At 38.1% G+C, this 18,916-nt stretch overlaps 2 protein-coding genes across 2 annotated transcripts in view; both read left to right on the top strand.

Annotated features, from left to right (window-relative positions):
- Window positions 1-18,916, top strand: part of LOC311081484 (zinc-alpha-2-glycoprotein-like) — a gene marked incomplete at both ends in the record, with an annotated part of 524,658 nt that overhangs the window by 124,374 nt on the left and 381,368 nt on the right. The gene's annotated exons all lie outside the window — the stretch shown is intronic.
- LOC311097518 (H-2 class I histocompatibility antigen, Q10 alpha chain-like) lies at window positions 6,167-10,860 on the top strand (the record flags this gene model as incomplete). Its single annotated transcript, XM_084137262.1, has 5 exons — window positions 6,167-6,359; window positions 6,463-6,613; window positions 8,669-8,862; window positions 9,959-10,243; window positions 10,811-10,860. 5 exons carry the CDS (start codon window positions 6,167-6,169, stop codon window positions 10,858-10,860), a joined length of 873 nt encoding a protein of 290 aa, XP_083993388.1.

The following is an 18,916-nucleotide window of genomic DNA, read 5'->3' on the forward strand; positions in this document are numbered from 1 at the left end:
AATCACTTACTCTGTGGACAGCTGTCCATTTGGTCCATTCGGCGTTGGCCGTTTTTTCCAGTTCACCTTATCACACCGAAAAAAAAAATCGAGTACTGCAGTATGGATCAGCGCCGTGAAATCCTCTGTAGATGTGACACAACTGCGGGCACGCTCATCATGATCCGACGCGCTGAGCCTGGTCATCGATGGCAGAAATTTGTCCCACTCGCCACAGCACAGACACTCTATTTCAGTCGGCATAGGTTGGCATATTCCCCCACATTCACACCACCAGTTCGTGTTGACTCTCATCCTCGCGTCCTCAGGCTGTTGAGCGATCGCAACCTCCTCCTCCTGGCGTTCTATTTCCAAAGCACGCAGCTCGTCTTCTGTAAACTCTGGTTCAAATAGGTATGGTTCAGGCTCTTGACTGTCTGAGAAGTCACCCTCTTCGTCTTTCACAAAATCAGCCATGTTCATCGCCATTCGTATACTGTAAGCTAAATAGTCAGGCAGCAACTATTCACGCCGGTATGTTGACGGAAGTCGTGGGATTTCATGTGTTGCGTGAGATCTCAGCGCCGAACTAGCAGTGCTTCGCCTAAGCAGCAGTGCTTCGCCTGTGCTTCCCCCTAATATAGTCCCAAGTCAATATCTGCCTAGGAAATCGCCTAGTGTTAATCTGGATCGCTTCTTGTACTCGTTGTGAATACGCAGGCCACAAGAAGTAATTACGTGGGTTTTTTTTTTTTTTTTGATCACTTTTACTCAGGCCATGCTAACTGGCAACAAAGGATTCCATTCATTGTGCTAAGCTAAGCTAACGCCGACCCTGTCAAACTAAAACAATGCATGCACTGAGACAAAAATGCATTTGCACACCTATCTAAATGTAGGAAAGAATGTGAATAAGCCCTATTTCAAAAAACGGTGGAGTGTTCCTTTAACTTTAACACTCTTGAGTGTGGACTCATACACTCCCAGGAGTGTTAATTTAACACTGGAGTTTTTGCTGTGTACAAAGAGCCGTAGTTAACTGACAAGCTGAGCCATATCGCATTAATTATTGCTGCCGATACGTCCGCGATATTAATGCGATATTGCTCAGCTTGTCAGTTAACTACGGCTCTTTGTAGTAAATACCGCTCCATCTGAAAGCAGGTGATGGCGATTTACTACTAATCAAGGAACCGGCTTTACTGACTAGATGCGCATAACAATATCGTGCGATATTAAGGGTGTCACGATTTCGATTTTAAATCGAAATCGATCGAAATTAATGCTCAATCTCGATTATCGAATCAAAAAATTGAATCGTCGATGCTGCCACGCCCCATATGTCACGTCAGCTCGGCTTGCCTGTAATAGGTAAAACTCCTTTTCTCGAGAATATTGAAGCCTTTATTTTAAAACGCATTGCAGCTGCACAGCGAGAGCATCATAGCTCGTCTGAGCGAGCTGATTGTCTGTGCTGCGGCAACTGCACGAACCTATGGCGAGTTAGCAGTGGCGTGCGGTTCAATGAGAGCGCTTGGCGCCCTGCTAACCTCGAGCGCGCCAATTTGGACGCGGCTGAAGTGTATAAATTCAGAGAAAACTCGCCAAAGGACTTTAGGTTTAAATCGACTGAAGCGAAGTACCAGATATGAGCGAAATAGCACGGCAAGGCAACGCAGTACTCGTTCCCTTAAGGGAACCGAGGTTACGCACGTTCTCTCGTACTGCGTTGCAAACGCTGTGGGAACCCAATTTAAAACGCCGTGCTATTCGCCTGTGACTGCTCTGAGGAGTCCAGGGAGCCCCGGGACTATAATAGGTAATAGGTTATATTGTTTAAGTTTCCAATTGACTGAAGATATAAGTTATTGTTACATTATGTTGTGAATAAACGTTTTAAATTTGACAATGTAGTGTGTGGTACATTGCGAACAAAGGTCAGATATTATTATATTGCATACAAGTCTAAAAATGGCATAGCTTGTGCTTTAATTTTTTTTTTTTTTAAATCGAGAATCGAATCGAACCGTGACTTTAGAATCGAAAATGTAATCGAATCGAGGATTTGGAGAATCGTGACACCCTTATGCGATATATCGCCCATCCCTATAAAAGACGTAAATTACATTTTTGTATGTCTTCTAAATAGGTTGTACTGAATGTCAGCTTGCTTATTTTGCTCAAGATAAGGATTTACTAACTCCACGTCATGCAAACTAGAAACTCTGCTTCAAACCACACGTCGAGAGCTGTTGTCCAACTACACAACTTTGCGATGCTTTTTGCGAATGTTCGTTAGAACAATGGTTTCGGGAAACACTGACTCGGGAAAAACTATGCTGATAATGATGGAACTTGCGAACATATTTGGCTAACAATGCTTTTGGGAAACGCACCCCAGGTTGGTTGGGTAAAAAACAACCCAATCGCTGGGTGTGTCCATATTTAACCCAGCTTGGGTTGTTTTAACCCAGCATTTTTATATATGTGTATTAATCCAAAGAACATCATAAACATTTAAAAAATGTCCTACAAGGACTACAGCACTTGTTTTGAGAATATTGTAAATAAAAAAGACTATTGACTTTAGACTTGACTTTTTATCTTATAATTATGACATTTATTAATAATTTAGAGTAATAATTTAGTATGTCATAATAATGTAATACAAACTTTCTTTCAGGATCAGTTGTCAGTAAAATGTACACAGTTACACAAAAACTACCCAGCCCCTGGGTAAAAGTAATAAAAAAGAATCAAATAAAATTATCCAACAAGCTGAATCTAAAATAATAAAAATAATAATTTCATAAAAATCATTTTTAAGAGTGCAGTTCTTTTATGCCTTGTTATGGGTATGTTATTCCTCTTCATTGCAGAGAAACACTCACTGTATTACATTTACACTGGTTTGTCCAAACCTGTGGATCTGCCAGGCATCTATGAATTCACTGCTAATGGGTCTGCTAGACGACACACAGATCGACTATTACAATAGTAAAGAAAAGAGAAAGCCCACATAGCAACATTGTTTCGGCCCAGATCCGGCCCACATCTGGCACACATGGAAAGATGATCTGGCCCACATGCAGCATGGACTTACGGCACTTGGGTGGGCCACTCCTGTTTGCCAGATCTGGGCCACAAGCAGGCCATAGCAATGCCACATCTCAGCCAAGAGCAAAGAAATAAACCAGAACTGGAGGATTAAACAACTCCACAAACAGCATTACCAGCTTCACTTATTACCAATCAGACTGACTTTATTTCTGTCAGACGTCTACAAAAGTTTTTATTGAGAATTAACAGAGGTTTAACTCTAATGTGTTTCATTTAAAGTCACCATTACAGTGAATAGTGTTTCCATTAGTTGGGCTCTTAACTCTTATTATATATTTTGTCTTCTTTGGCGGCTGTGACAGTGTGTTTGTCAAACACATTTGCAGCAGCAAAGAAAGCTAAAGTGAAATTAGATCAGGTGATGATGGTTACCTGTTGATGGTTTTATAATCATCATGAAATAACCTGTTTCACTGAGATAATTTGAATCTAACAATTGTGTTGTACCATTAATATATTCTCATCACAAACCCTGTGTTACTGCAGCGTGAGGTCCAGCAATATTATAACAATCAGTTTGAAGACTTTAACAAACATGAGCACGAACCATTACTGTTCGATCACAAACACAGACATCAATAATCAACGTATGAATCTCAACAATGGTGAGAATCAAAAGTACTTTGCTGTAGAGCCCTGCATTTCAGCCCGAGCCCGACGGGCCCCGACTTTTTTACGCCCCTAGGGCCGGGCTTCGGGCCAATTTTCACGTCATAGTTAAAATGCGGGCCGGGCCTCGGGCCTTTTTTGGGTTATCCTGCTTTTTATATTTTTAGACATTAATTTTAAAAAATATGAGAAGTTGACGTTGACGATAGAAAAACAAACATAGAAAGAAATTTCGTAACCTCATAACTTATGGCGTTATTTTCCTGTCAAATGTCGAGAGCGCATTATTGTGAAAGTAGGCTACATTAATATAATGCGCGAGCGCGAATCTCTCTGCTCGCACATGGAATATAATGTGCCGAGCGCGAATCTCTCTGCTCGCACACGGAATATAATGTGCCGAGCGCGAATCTCTCTGCTCGCACACGGAATATAATGTGCCGAGCGCGAATCTCTCTGCTCGCACACGGAATATAATGTGCCGAGCGCGAATCTCTCTGCTCGCACACGGAATATAATGTGCCGAGCGCGAATCTCTCTGCTCGCGCGCGGGAACTGGACGTGCCCTGCACTTAAAACGTGTTTTAAATACTGGCCATTATAGCCATCAGCTAATCTTATAGTTACACTGACATAAGACTGACATGACAGTCTGTCTCACGCACACAGAAGGTTTCCCATCAGCGCGACTCACGATTCACCTCATGTGCAAATAATGGAGAATATTAAGAGAAAAATCGCGTGCGTGAGAAAATTTTGTGATAGAAGAAAGGAGGATTGGGTTAAAACCTTCCACTGTGGATGCTTAGCTATTCTTTTTCTCCACGATGCTCTGTTAGAGACTGTTCTAACTTTTCGTTTGATTGGACTATTTTCGTTTAACTGTTGGAAACCTCTGATGTTTTTCGTTTGATTGGACTTTGTTTTCGTTTAACTGTTGGAAACCACTGGAAAAAAAGAATGGCCATGTTCTGTGGTGCATTTTTGAGGTAAGATAATCTGCAAGTTTGTTTTTAATTTATTTAATTTAATTTGTTTATAGGCTATTGCTCATTTCGTTTGCAAGCGCTGTTGCGAGCAGCCTGAGCCTGCCTCAGTATTAAAAAAAAAAATACTCACTGTGGTTTAATAAATAAATATTTATTAAACTAACTGTCTGTGTGATATGCTTGAAGTTTTTTATATCTATTGATTATTGTAGACAAGTAAGTATTATAGCGTTGATTTGAGAGGCTCAATTGATCAAACATTTTTTTCTTGCTGTCGGCTCGGTTTGCTTGGTCGTCATTTAAAAATAAAAATGCTCCAAACATTTGTCTAAATTAACCTAATAAAGAAATGAAAAGAAACATGAATTTACATAACTAACAAAGAAACATAACTAACAAAACTGAGCTAATTTAATGGCTGCAAAAAGTGCAAATAGGGCAGGCTGCCGCTGTGTAATGAAAAAAAAAAAAAAAAAAAAAACGGGCTCGGGTCGGACTCGGGCTGATAATTCTGATGAGCTGTCGGACACGGGTCGGGCTAGGGCCTGAGCGTCTCGGGCCAGGGCCGGGCTCGGGCCTAAATTTGAGGCCCGTGCAGGGCTCTACTTTGCTGCAATGCATGCTGGGTACCATCATTGTACAAAACTCCCAGCATGCATTGCAACATGAATAAATTATGCAGCTAAATTGTCCTATTAATTTGTTTAATTCTAAATATTTGCTTTTATTTTTTTGCTGTTGTTTTTGTTGTGGCATTTAGTAGCTTTTCAGTGATGTTCTGAATTAATCTAAAAAAAAAAAATATTGTCACCCTTGTTGAGATTCATGTGCTGATTTTTGATATCTAAGTGTGTCACTGTGGATTTTTTTTCATGCTCATGTTTGTTAAAATCTTCTAACTGATTGTTATAATATTGCTGGACCTCACGCTGCAGTAACACAGGGTTTGTGATGAGAATATATTAATGGTACAACACAATTGTTAGATTCAAATTATCTCAGTGAAACGGGTTATTTCATGATGATTATAAAACCATCAACAGGTAACCATCATCACCTGATCTCATTTCACTTTAGCTTTCTTTGCTGCTGCAAATGTGTTTGACAAACACACTGTCACAGCCGCCAAAGAAGACAAAATATATAATAAGAGTTAAGAGCCCAACTAATGGAAACACTATTCACTGTAATGGTGACTTTAAATGAAACACATTAGAGTTAAACCTCTGTTAATTCTCAATAAAAACTTTTGTAGACGTCTGACAGAAATAAAGTCAGTCTGATTGGTAATAAGTGAAGCTGGTAATGCTGTTTGTGGAGTTGTTTAATCCTCCAGTTCTGGTTTATTTCTTTGCTCTTGGCTGAGATGTGGCATTGCTATGGCCTGCTTGTGGCCCAGATCTGGCAAACAGGAGTGGCCCACCCAAGTGCCGTAAGTCCATGCTGCATGTGGGCCAGATCATCTTTCCATGTGTGCCAGATGTGGGCCGGATCTGGGCCGTCACAATGTTGCTATGTGGGAGATTCCCAAACAGCCCTGGATGAAAGAGAAAATGCAGGAGGATTACTGGGAAAAAGGCACTCAGTCCAGAAAGAGCAAAGAACAGTGGTTTAATGTCAATGTCAAGATTCTGATGGACCGCATGAGACACAATGAATCAGGTGAGGAACATTAATGCTGTTTAACCTGCATATACCTAAATTAGTTATTCATATTATTATTTTTTATTACTATTGCAAACATTTTGCTTCATCTCCATTCCAGATCTTCATGTTCTTCAGTGGAGACACGGATGTGAAGTTGAGCAGCAGGGAGATGAAGTGAAGTTTCTCAAAGGTGTTTCTGACTACGGCTATGATGGAGAGGACTTCCTGTATTTTGATGATAAAGACCCAGTCAACACTATGATCTCACAGTGATCTCACCATGTGGTCACAACGTCAGCAATCTGAGTTCACAGTGTTCTAAAAGTGTAACCTCACAGCACTCTCACTGTGTGCTCAAACTATGACCACAATATGAGCTCATCCCAGCTAGAAATGTTATTGTTCTATGAATGTTTTGAGAGCATTATGTTATGTTCTTGTAATATTTTCTGTAGCTAATTTTATTTTTGTAACCAGAATGTTCTCCTAAAAGGTAGGATAACACTCTCTATAAACATTTCAAACATGTTTAGTGATGACATTGAAAGAACATTATCCCCCCTAACATTCTTAGACAGTTATAGCGGGAAGTTTCGATGTTTAGAAATTATGTTTAAGAGGTTTACATGTTGAAGTTTGTTTGAAGAGTTTGGTTTGGTCACCATTGTAGAGGTCAGTGTTTGCTGTAGTTGGGCTCTTTGGTCTTGACTAGGGCTGGGCGATTTAAATCACGATATTGTTATACGCATCTCGTCAGTAAAGCCGGTTCCTTGATTAGTAGTAAATCACCATCACCTGCTTTCAGATGGAGCGGCATTTACTACAAAGAGCCGTAGTTAACTGACAAGCTGAGCCATATCGCACTAATATCGCGGACGTATCGCCAGCGATAATTAATGCGGTATGGCTCAGCTTGTCAGTTAACTATGGCTCTTTGTACACAGCAAAAACTCCAGTGTTAAGTTAACACTCCTGGGAGTGTATGAGTCCACACTCAAGAGTGTTTAAGTTAATGAGATAATTAAGTGATTAATTTATTGATGATTGAACATTATTGAAGACACCTGATGTTAACAAGCAGAATCACTGAAGGAGAAAATCTCAAATTGTAAGCCACCGTTATGACGATCAATGGTTGCTTTAGTTGGGCTCTAGACCCATATATTATTAACTTTAGATTTTGTTTGGCTGTTGTTTCTGAATTATATTCACCAGTTGAACAAAGAAAAATGTGATCTGATGATGTTGATTATGTTATGACAATCATCATTTGAACTTGATCACTGAACTCATTAAAATCTTTCTTTCTGACTTCGATTTATGTTGTTGGTTAGTGAATCTGCACAAATGCCCAGAATTTTTGATATAATATAAAGGATTTCTTAAAAGTTGTAAAAAAAAAAAAAAAAATCATTCTTTTAGGCACACACAGATGTCAAGATTCAGTCTATGCATCTCAACAATGGTGAGGAGCAGAATATTCAATTAGGAAAAGTAAATTGACAATTCAGATCATAATTTATTCATACCGCAATGCATGATGGGAGCCATTAATGAGTTGTGATTGGTGGCAGCCACTGCAACATGCTTTATTATTGTCACCATTGTTGAGATTCACAGGCTGATTATTGATGTCTGTGTTTTAAATGAATTTATTTGAATGTCTTTTGATCAGAACAATGTTTATTAAATATTTAGAATTATAAGTAAAGTACTGATAATCATAGGCTGAAGAATCACTAAACCAATGCTAACAAGTTAAACCAAACTATCTCAATAAGTTTCCTTTTTCAGATCACAGCATGATTATGTCAAAACATAACCAACACTATAAGATAACATTTTACTTTGTTCATTTAACTGTTATAAATCAATAACAGCAGACAAACAACAGTAAATATTAAAGTAAACATATAATGGTCTAGAGCCCAACTAAAGCAAACACCCATCACCTTAATGGTAACTTACAATTTGTGATTTTCTCCTTCAGTGATTCTGCTTGTTAACATCAGGTGTCTTCAATAATGCTCAATCATCACTAAATTAATCATTTAATTATCTCCTCAGCCCTAAATGCCGCTTCATCTGAAAGCAGGTGATGGTGATTTACTACTAATCAAGGAACAGGCTTTACTGACGAGATGCGCATAACAATATCGCGATTTAAATCGCACAGCCCTACGTCTGAGTGATGTTGGAGTCCATGTCCAATTACATTTCTAGCTGGGGTGACTCACATCGTGTCCATAATATGAGCACACAGTGAGTGCACAGTGCGGTTACACTTTTAGCTCACTGTGAACTCACATTGTGGTCATATGGAGAGATCACTGTGAGATCAACATGTTGACTGGGGAGGCTCAATGGGTCGCCCCAGTTGACGCAGCTATACCAACCAAGAGAAAGTGGGACAATGTGCCGATCCTAAACCAATACACCAAAGGCTACCTGGAGAAAGAATGTGTGGACTGGCTCAACAAATTCAGAGAATATGCAGACGAGGAGCTCAGAAACAGATGTAAGTTTGGATGTGTTCACACTGTCAGTCCAAATCTGATTATCCGTGCATCCGAATGTAATCTGATCTTAAATTATTTACTGTCCACAATGAGTATCTCTTCAGATTTGATTTTTGTGTCCATCACGCTCTTTCATTTTCCGGAATATCGGCATTGCTCTCTGTGGAAATGACGTTGTGTTGGTGGGTATACGCAAAAAACAACAGCAACAGCAGCAACATAGAGGGGTTTGCAATACAGATGTTGTCTTATTTAAAACATGACTCGATGTGAGCTGGCGTGCAGGATTACTGCGTCTTCTGAGGCAGCGGTAGAAGGAGGACATACTCAATCATATCACCGTTATATTATAATGTTTTGCTCGCGCCTGCACTTAAAGGTGCAGAGTGTAATTCTAGCGGATTGCAACCAACAGAAGTTATGGTGGCCGACAGGAAGTAATGTCTTCGTCTGAGACAGCAGAGAGTAGCCAGTCCAGCAATGAGGTTTCTTCACAAAGATAAATTAGGAAATTAGGTTTACATTAGGTTTACTTAATTATTCAGTAAAACGATACGTTATTGCGAATATTATTGTTACTTTATTCATCATTGTGTCAGTGTTTTATTCACTGACTTTAGCTAGATCTTTGCATGAAGAATAACATAGTAATGAAACGCGTTTGTGCATTCAGGGCCACTGTAGAAACATGTCGATGTAAGGGGACCCGCGGTGTGTGTATATAGAAATGGCTCATTCTAAGGTAATACAAACATAACGGTTCAAGGTCTTTATACACCACTGAAAACATAGTTATGTATATGATATTGCATTCATGTCAACAGATCCTCGTTAATATTACACAATGCACCTTTAACTGCAACAACCTTGTTTCTGCAGCAACTTTAAGCGTGTTTCTTATAACAACGTCTGAAGTTTTGATGTGATTTATTTTATTTTTGCCGTTGACACATGCTAAATGTGTTCGGATTCCAATCGGATATTCACAACATTCATATTTGAACTGACAGTCTGAATGAGGCTGAGATTTGTTTATTATCTGCAGGTTTCATATAGAGATGAAACTTATTAATCCACTGATTCCTGTGTTTCCAGCTCCTCCAGATGTGCATTTGTTTGTAATAAGGTCTATCAGGGACAGATCCAAGCTGAAACTGACCTGTCTGGCCACCGGCTTCCACCCCAAAGGCGTGATGATGACCATTAGGCAATATCGCACATCTCTGCCTGAAGATCAGATTGAATCCTCAGGAATCAGACCAAACCATGATGGATCCTATCAGCTGAGGAAGAGTGTGGAGATTGAGGAGGAGGAAACAGATCAATATGATTGTCTTGTGTCTCACAGTTCCCTCAATGAACCAATTATCGACAAACTTGGTAGGCAAACTGCAAGCATTCAGTTATTATATATACATTGTAATGCCTTTTTCAGATATTATTTAGAATTAAAATATTTAGATATTGTTTCAGCTTTGTTCATGTCTGAGAATAGCACTGCACACTTCCTTTTATCATGGTTTTCTAGCTGCCGAATTACTGAATGCATACAGCGAATGCTGAAGAACCTTTGCCTGAGCAAGAGTCTCATTGTATGTCTTCACTACTTTTTTAAAAAACGTTGTTATTTATCAGGCGAATTTCCAATAGATTAGCACTGTAGATTTGACGTTTCACTGTTTCTCCAACAGGACACGTGAGTTCTGCTGAAACATCACACAGCAGCACAACTGTTTCCATGTTTTATCTCTCTCTCATACACGGATTCTGAATAATGGCAGAGCCCTGGTTTTTAAGCCAGCGTTCAAAATCACAAGGCGGCGTACAAATAGCTTGTCTTCAGCCAAAATACTGCCGCTACTGCTGCTACTATCGGGAGATGTTCATTTGAATCCTGGACCACTTTCTCACTTAGAGCCTAACTCAACAGCGCATGATATCATTCAGATGCAGTCAGCATCACCTGCAGTGACACTCCAGTCCGTTATAACATCTAAAACATCTTCGTTACTCACCCTAACTCCGATGCTGGAAAGCATTTCTTCCGGTGGAGCTGCATGCGCTGCCCCTGGGTGTCAGTTGGTCGGAGGGGTTTTTCGTAGACGTGGTTCGCGACGGGATGCATGGTCGAGTGGACGGGCTAGTCCGGCCATTTCTGGCGGAGATGCGGAGCCGTGTGGTAGTGAATCAACAGGTGCTCTGGACGAGCAGGATGGACTCAAGCAGTGGCTAAAGTTACAAACTCCGGGTTCGGAGTGTCTGACGGGAGGAGCAGGAGCGGCGGCAGCGTTTGATCAGTCTGGGACTACTATGACGGACACTGGGGTGAGTTATGTACCTCACACTGATCCACGTACACCAGCTACAAACGATCGATTTTACGACGGCCCGTCAATGACGGTGGAGAAAAGTCAACAAAGACCGAGTCCCGTGAGGGTCAAAACACATGGAATAAATCATGCAATGCTGAAACAGAGTAAGTCAAGACTTTTTCAAACTGTTAATCATGCTAAAATCATCTGGAACTCTGAAACAAAACCCAAAGGAATATTGGGAGGACATATAAATATAAGAAGCATATTGCCGAAAATAGACCAGATACATAATTTACTTATTGATTCTAATTTAGATTTTTTGTGTATATCTGAGACTTGGTTAAATCGAAATGTTCCTACTGACTTGATTAATATACCAGAATATACTTGTTATAGGAGAGATAGGGTCAAAGGAAGGGGAGGGGGTGTTTTAATTTATATTAGGGAGCATTTTAAAACTTTGGAACTTGATTTGAAAGTAAACATGGAGTGTTTGGGATTAAATGTAATTCTTTCTCCAAACATGAAATTTAATATAGTTGTGCTTTATAATCCTCCATGTTATGATGTGAATTTCTATAACGATTTGAAAAATCTTCTTGTTCTCGTTGACAATCGCTGTGAATGTATGATATTTGGGGATTTTAATATTAACTGGATGGTTAAAAGTGCCAAATTACAACTAAAGGCATCCATGGACAAATTTAAATTCAAGCAGCTGATTGATAGACCCACTCGAATTACTAGAAAGAGTGAAACTCTTATAGACCTGATTTTCACCAACAGGCCAGAGAGAGTAACAAAAACATATAATCTCATTACTGGCCTTTCAGATCATAACATGACACTGATAGTGAGAAAGCTAACCAAAAAACGTCTAATTCACCATAATAAATCAGAAAATCCAATTATAACAACAGGAATTCCCAAATCTAGAGAAATAAATTTTGAACATGATTTAAAGGAAGTTAATTGGGAAAAGGTATTTAAAGAAACAGACTTAAACAACAGTATAAGCAATTTTAACTCTGTGTTACATGATCTAATAAGTAATCATACAAAAACCTGGAAAAAATCACCTAAGAAATACTCTTTACCATGGTTTAATAATGACATCCTTCAGATCACTAAAAAGAGAGATATTGCTCTTAAAAAGTCTCTGTCAACAAAAACTATTACTGACCACCTTATTTATACAGGCTTGAGGAATAAAGTAGTAGCAGAGTTGCGAAAGGCCAAGACTAATTATTTTTCTAAACTAATTGAAGAAGCCAGTGGAAATAGTTCTAAATTGTGGCAACATATAAATAGACTATCCAATTCAAGCAGAAAAAAATACTCACAAATAAGTGGTCTTAAAGTTTGTCATAACTTGATTCATGGTAATGAGGCTATTGCAAATGCTTTTAATACTTTTTTTATCAAATCTGTACAAGATTTAGCTAGTAATTTTAAGTGTATCGAGCCATCTCTTGAAAAGCCTGACAATGTCCATACAGGCTTATTCTGTATTAAAGAGGTATCTTGTGATAAAGTTAAAAAGGTGATTGTAAATATGAGTAACTCCAGGTCTAAAGACATTTACAACATAAATGCTGCATTAATCAAGAGATATGAAAGCTGTCTGTTAGAGCCAATTACTTATTTAGTAAATTTATCAATACAAACAAAAATTTTCCCAGAAAGCTGGAAAACAGCAATAATTGTACCAGTTTATAAATCAGGTGATAAGGAAGTAGCAAGCAATTAGAGGCCTATTGCTATCCTTCCGGTAGTTTCTAAAATTCTGGAAAAAATTGTTGCAGAGCAACTATCGGAACATTTAGAGTCTAACCAGCTGCTTTATCCATTGCAGTTTGGATTTAGAGACAAACATTCAACAGAAACAGCTAACTGTTATCTGCTTGATAAAATTAAAGAAACACTGGATAAAGGAAATGTTGTCGGGGCAGTGTTCCTGGACCTAAAAAAGGCATTCGACACTGTAAATCATAGTATTTTATTACATAAATTAAATCAATTTAAAATATCCTCTGAAGCTTTACAGTGGTTTAGGTCTTATTTGGGTGGGAGACAGCAATGTGTTAGGGTCAATGGGGTTAAGTCATCTCTACATGCTAACAACATGGGAGTACCGCAAGGGTCTGTACTTGGCCCATTGCTGTTTACAATGTATATAAACGACCTACCAAAATGCTGTCCGGGGGTAAATTGTCAGATGTATGCGGATGACACAGTGGTTCATGTTACTGCTAAAACACCAAGTCTGGCAGGTGAGCACCTGACAAAGGCATTACAGAATATCTCTAAATGGCTGGAGTTATCTCATTTATCTCTTAATGTTAAAAAAAACGTTTCCATGTGTTTCTCTATACGAAATAGGCCTATAAGTAATATATTTGAGGTACAGATAAAAAATGAGGTAATAGAAGCAGTAAATGAAGTCAAGTATCTGGGAATTATTCTGGACAAAAATTTAAATTTTGATAATCATGTTAAGCACATCTGCAAGAAGGTCAAACCAACTATAAATTGTTTTCGTTTTATCAGAAGGGATTTGTCTTGTCACACTGCTAAACTATATATGCATTCAATGATATTTTCACATCTATCATACTGTATTACATCATGGTCACAAGCATCTCCATCTAAATTAAAACCAATTTTCTCAATTTACAAACAGGCAATAAAAATTATGGATAAGAAACCCATGAGATGGCATCATTGTGATGTTTTGAGAAAGCATAAGCTTTTGGGCTTTGAAAGTTTTATTGATTTTAATTATATTACATTGGTTTATAAATGTCTAAATAATCATGTCTCACCATCATTTTCTAAACTAGTAAGTAGGCGTCAAAGCCATCATCGGGCGAATACACGAGCCACTGTCAGAGGTGACTGTCTAGTCCCGAAGTGTAAGACCTCGTTCGGTCAGTCTGCTTTCTCAGTAAAGGGGCCAAATCTCTGGAATGCTTTACCCACTGATTTAAAACTAGAGACCGATGGAAATGCTTTTAAAAGCGGACTTAAACAATGGCTAAAAACAAAACAACAGTGCTCACATGAATTGCCTACTATTAATAGTCTTTGATTCTGATGTTTTGTTGTTTACTCTTCTTGTTTTTGTTTTTTTTGTTTTTTTTTTAAGCTATATGGTATACTGTAGTTATTTTTTGTTAATATCGTTATTATTATTGTGATATTAGTCTTGATATTGTATTTCCTTGCTAAAAGCCTCCCGTGGACAGGTGTTGAAAATTAGCATGTGTGCTATAACACTCATACTAATACATATGGTTCGTCCTATGTTATTGTATGTCCATGTCAAATAAAATCAATTCAATTCAATTCAATATTTCATTTGATCTGGGTATTTTGAAGCACTTTCCTCGAGAAACTGACAAGATTTTCCAGACTCAAACTGAATGTTATGAACGAAATTCAGTCATTAAAAAAATGTAATTAATCAAACATGTGAGTTTGTTTTTCTGACTTGCATAGAGACCCATCAGCGTGTTTCCAATGTAAAATAGAAATACCATACATATTTTCAATAATAAAATCAAGTAAATTTTGCCAGACATTTATGCACAGTAACATATGAGCAAAACATTGTATTACATTGTGCTCTTATAAGAGCAAAATTTGACATCTATATCTTTTTAAATTGAAGAAGATAATGTTTAGCAGGTTATATTCTATGAATAAGTCTAAAAAATACTTCTCTAATCTCATTTTCTATGAAATAATTATTAGACAAAAATATATATTTTTTCTTTCATTGACATCATCCACAAATTGACTGCAGTGTGTAATAATAACATGTGGTGATGTAAGAGTGTAGTTTTGGAACATGTCTATTTTTCTAAGTTATTACTGTGAAAAGCATATTTCACAAAAGCAGGTTTTGGGTGAAGAGGAGGGAGATTCAAACAATCCAGTCTCCTTTTGTTGTTTAAACAGCATGCACACACACACACACACACACACACACACACACACACTGCACTAAAGTCCTTTGCAAACTCCTCCATTGCTATGAACACACAGGAAAGTGTTTTTTTCCTTGAAATAAAGTTGGCTGAATGTCACATTAGAAGACGTTAAAATATCACACAAGCAAAAAAAAAAAAAAAAAAAAAAAGAATAAATAAATAAAATAAATAAATAATCCTCGCTGAAGGTGAAATTAATAGACACGTCACACATAAGTATATTGGATGAAGACTATTTGCATATACATATATGTGCACTCCAAAAGTAGGAAGGACAACTTGGTGAGAAACACACTAGATAGTCGAGGTGAAATGTCTAACATCATAAGAGAACGTACAAAATGTCAGAACTGCTTTCATTTTCACTTTCAATCGTGTGTGCTGTTTGTCTCCTGAAGGAGGCGCTGTGACTCCCATCAGAAACACCAGAGAAAAATATCTTGTCAGATCTGCAGTGCTGAAATGTTTTTGCTCAATAACATTAATCAGATGTAAACAATATTTTGTTTAAAGACAATATTTAAACCAGTTGGTCACTGACACAGCAGCAGTTGTTATAACTGATCTCAGAGCAGCTGCTGTCTGGGCGACAGGAGAAATTCTGCACATGCTCAGTTTCTGCAGGCTTTTGTGCGTTGACATTAACGTGGAGCGCCGCTTAGAGGTGCAACAGTGTAACGGAATTGACCCTTCGCTAAGCCGCGCCTGGCAAGCTTTCGAGCGAGGGAAACATGCCGAAGCGTTGTGCGTATGGATTGTGCAAATCTGATACCCGGTATCCTAAAAGTTCGGACGGAGTGGTGGATTTTGTTCCCTTTCCGAAACCTAAACCCAAGGGGAGAAATGCCGGGCGTCATCTTCATTTAGCGCTTTTAACAATGTAGATTGTTCCAAAGCAGCTTTACATTGATAATGGGAAATTAAAAGTAAAGTGTTTTGGCTTTATAGCAGCTCTAGAATAAAGTTATTGTCCAGCTCGTGGATCAAGCAGTGTGATTAAAGGCAAGACGGAGGCTCACTGACATAACTTACTTAAAAATATATTTCAGCATTTTGTTAATCGACGGCCAAACTAGTACTGCGACTCTGTGTTAACGTTAGTTCTAGTAAAAGTAAAAGGTAGTTAGTAAAAGGAGGGAACATCAGGGGGCTTGCCGGAGATCTCCAAGGAAAAAAATTGTATGCAAACTAAATCAGTTCATAACAGTAGTCACTTATGTGACCCACGACGTGTGAGCGGTAAAAATATAAGCGGGAGAATGTTATCATTGCAAAGTGGTCAGGCTAATGTCTTGTGTTTATTCTACAATACTTATGGATAACCTGTTTGATTTATAAATATTCGATTATTTTCAAAATTCACTTACCCTGTTGTGCATGCACATAGCTGTTCCTCAATTTGTGTGTTTCGTCAGCGTGTGAGGCGGTGGCTGCTTGCGCTGGGACCTAACGTTACAGTATCTGTTGGACCTTACCAGGTTTTTTTTACAGTAAAATACAGTAATTTACTGTTAATTGTACAGTTCTTTACTGTAATCTACAGTATGTTACTGTAAAAATGCACTAAATTAAAACTAAAGTTAACTAATTTCACTTGCAGAAACCGACTGCCTTAAACTGACCAACTGTCCTTTAAATGTATTAAAGGGGTGGTTCGGGATTTTTGACATCGGACCTCATTTTTAAGTCAGCCTGGTTGTTATTCATCAGTGGAGAATTTTTTTTTAAAAAATGATCCAGTCCTTATATTTGTATAGTTAGCCGATGCTAGGCTAGCGCGAGTCAATGGTATATATGTTAGCCAGCCATTAAAAACCGTTTTACCCACTCCACAGTGCACCAAACGCAAATCAATTATAACACTAGACTATCGATGTATATGTCTGTTGAGAGAATAATGTTAGAAATCAAACTTACCTTTCATCACATTGCATTAGTTATAATTTGTTCCCTGTAATCATAAGCCTTGTCTACAGCAGCAGCGGAGTGATATTGATTACCTAGGCAACCGAGTGAGCCGGTACACACATGACGCAAGTGTATTTACCTGCGCTTCTGTTCTGTGTTTACTTTTTGCCGCATTACTAACCGGAGCAAAGTAAAATTCCGCAGCTGCTGAGAAACTAGTTCCTTTGGGATCATTGAGATGAAAGGTAAGTTTGATTTCTAACATTATTCTCTCAACGGACATTTGCATCGATAGTCTAGTGTTATAATTGATTTGCGTTTGGTGCACTGTGGAGTGGGTAAAACGTTTTTTAATGGCTGGCTAACATATATACCATTGACTCGCGCTAGCCTAGCATTGGCTAACTATCCAAATATAAGGACTGGATCATTTTTAAAAAAAAATGTCTCCACTGATGAATAACAACCAGGCTGACTTAAAAATTAGGTCCAATGTCAAAAATCCCGAACCACCCCTTTAACTAAAATGTATAATGCATTAATAACGTGAGCAAAGTATTACCATGAACTTCTTTCATTTGAAACCACAACAAAACTTTTGTAAATAAAGAGATTTTCACTGGACCAGCAACTACACAGTCACTGCCTTTTAAATAAAGCAACATGCAGCATATCATCAATGTTTGTAGATCTTCTCCTGGACTGAAGCACAGGCTCTACTCTTCAGCACAATGGTGACCCAAAAAATAAATTTTACAGTAAACCTGTTTCATAACTTACAGTTTATTACTGTTAAAATACATTTTATGGGTGTGTCTTTTTATCTTACACTGTTAACCCTTTCAACCCCACAGGAAAATCCACACTACAAAGAGTAAAAAGTAACATTGACAGTGTTGCAGTGAGATAATTAAGGCAAGGCAAGGCAAGTTTATTTATATAGCAGATTTCATACACAATGGCAATTCAAAGTGCTTTACATAGAAGAAATTAAAATAATAAAAAGAAATAAGAATAATTAAAACAGTTTAGAAAAATAAAAAATAAAATACAGTACAGTACATTCGGACGAACAATGGCACAGTGCTCATTCAGTAAATGCATAGCTAAACAGAAGTGTTTTGAGTCTGGATTTGAATGTGACTACTGTAGGAGCACGTCTGATCTCCTCTGGAAGCTGGTTCCAGCTGCGGCTGGTATAATGCCTAAAAGCGGACTCGCCATCCCAGCCAGCACAGCCATGTGGGGCCCAAATGGGTTTGACCTGGGCTATCTAACTGGAAATACTGGTCAACCTATGTTTTTTTTCTTGATATTTTGTGACTTTTTCTCATTTATCATCATGAACATGCATGCAAAGTTTCAACATGCTGGTGTTTTTTGACATATACAAACAAAATTACTGTTACTTTCGTGATGTCCGTGGGTCAATTTGACCATCATATTTTAACGCTCTAAGGCAACTGTACGGACCCAAAATAATAACATTTCTTGGTTATATTTTGTTATTTTATTTTTTTACTACCTTATAAAGCAAAAAAATGAGGTTTTCCACACTTATTTCAATACAGAAAAATATTTTGTCAGCCACATCATTTATTTTTTCAAGCTACCTGAAATAATATCAAACCTTTTTTTTTTTTTCCTCACAAAAGTCATTTAGTTACTTTTTCACATTTATGAACATGCATGCAAAGTTTCAACATGCTGGTGTTTTTTTGACATATACAAACAAAACTAGATGTACCGCATGGCGGTACAAAATATGACCGCCGCTCAGGCCTGCACTGGCTTTCCACAAAAATAAATGACGTGGAGCAATTTGGCTGTATTGC

This window comes from Abramis brama, assembly GCF_963993115.1.
Source record: "Abramis brama genome assembly, chromosome: 1".
Taxonomy (NCBI): domain Eukaryota; kingdom Metazoa; phylum Chordata; class Actinopteri; order Cypriniformes; family Leuciscidae; genus Abramis; species Abramis brama.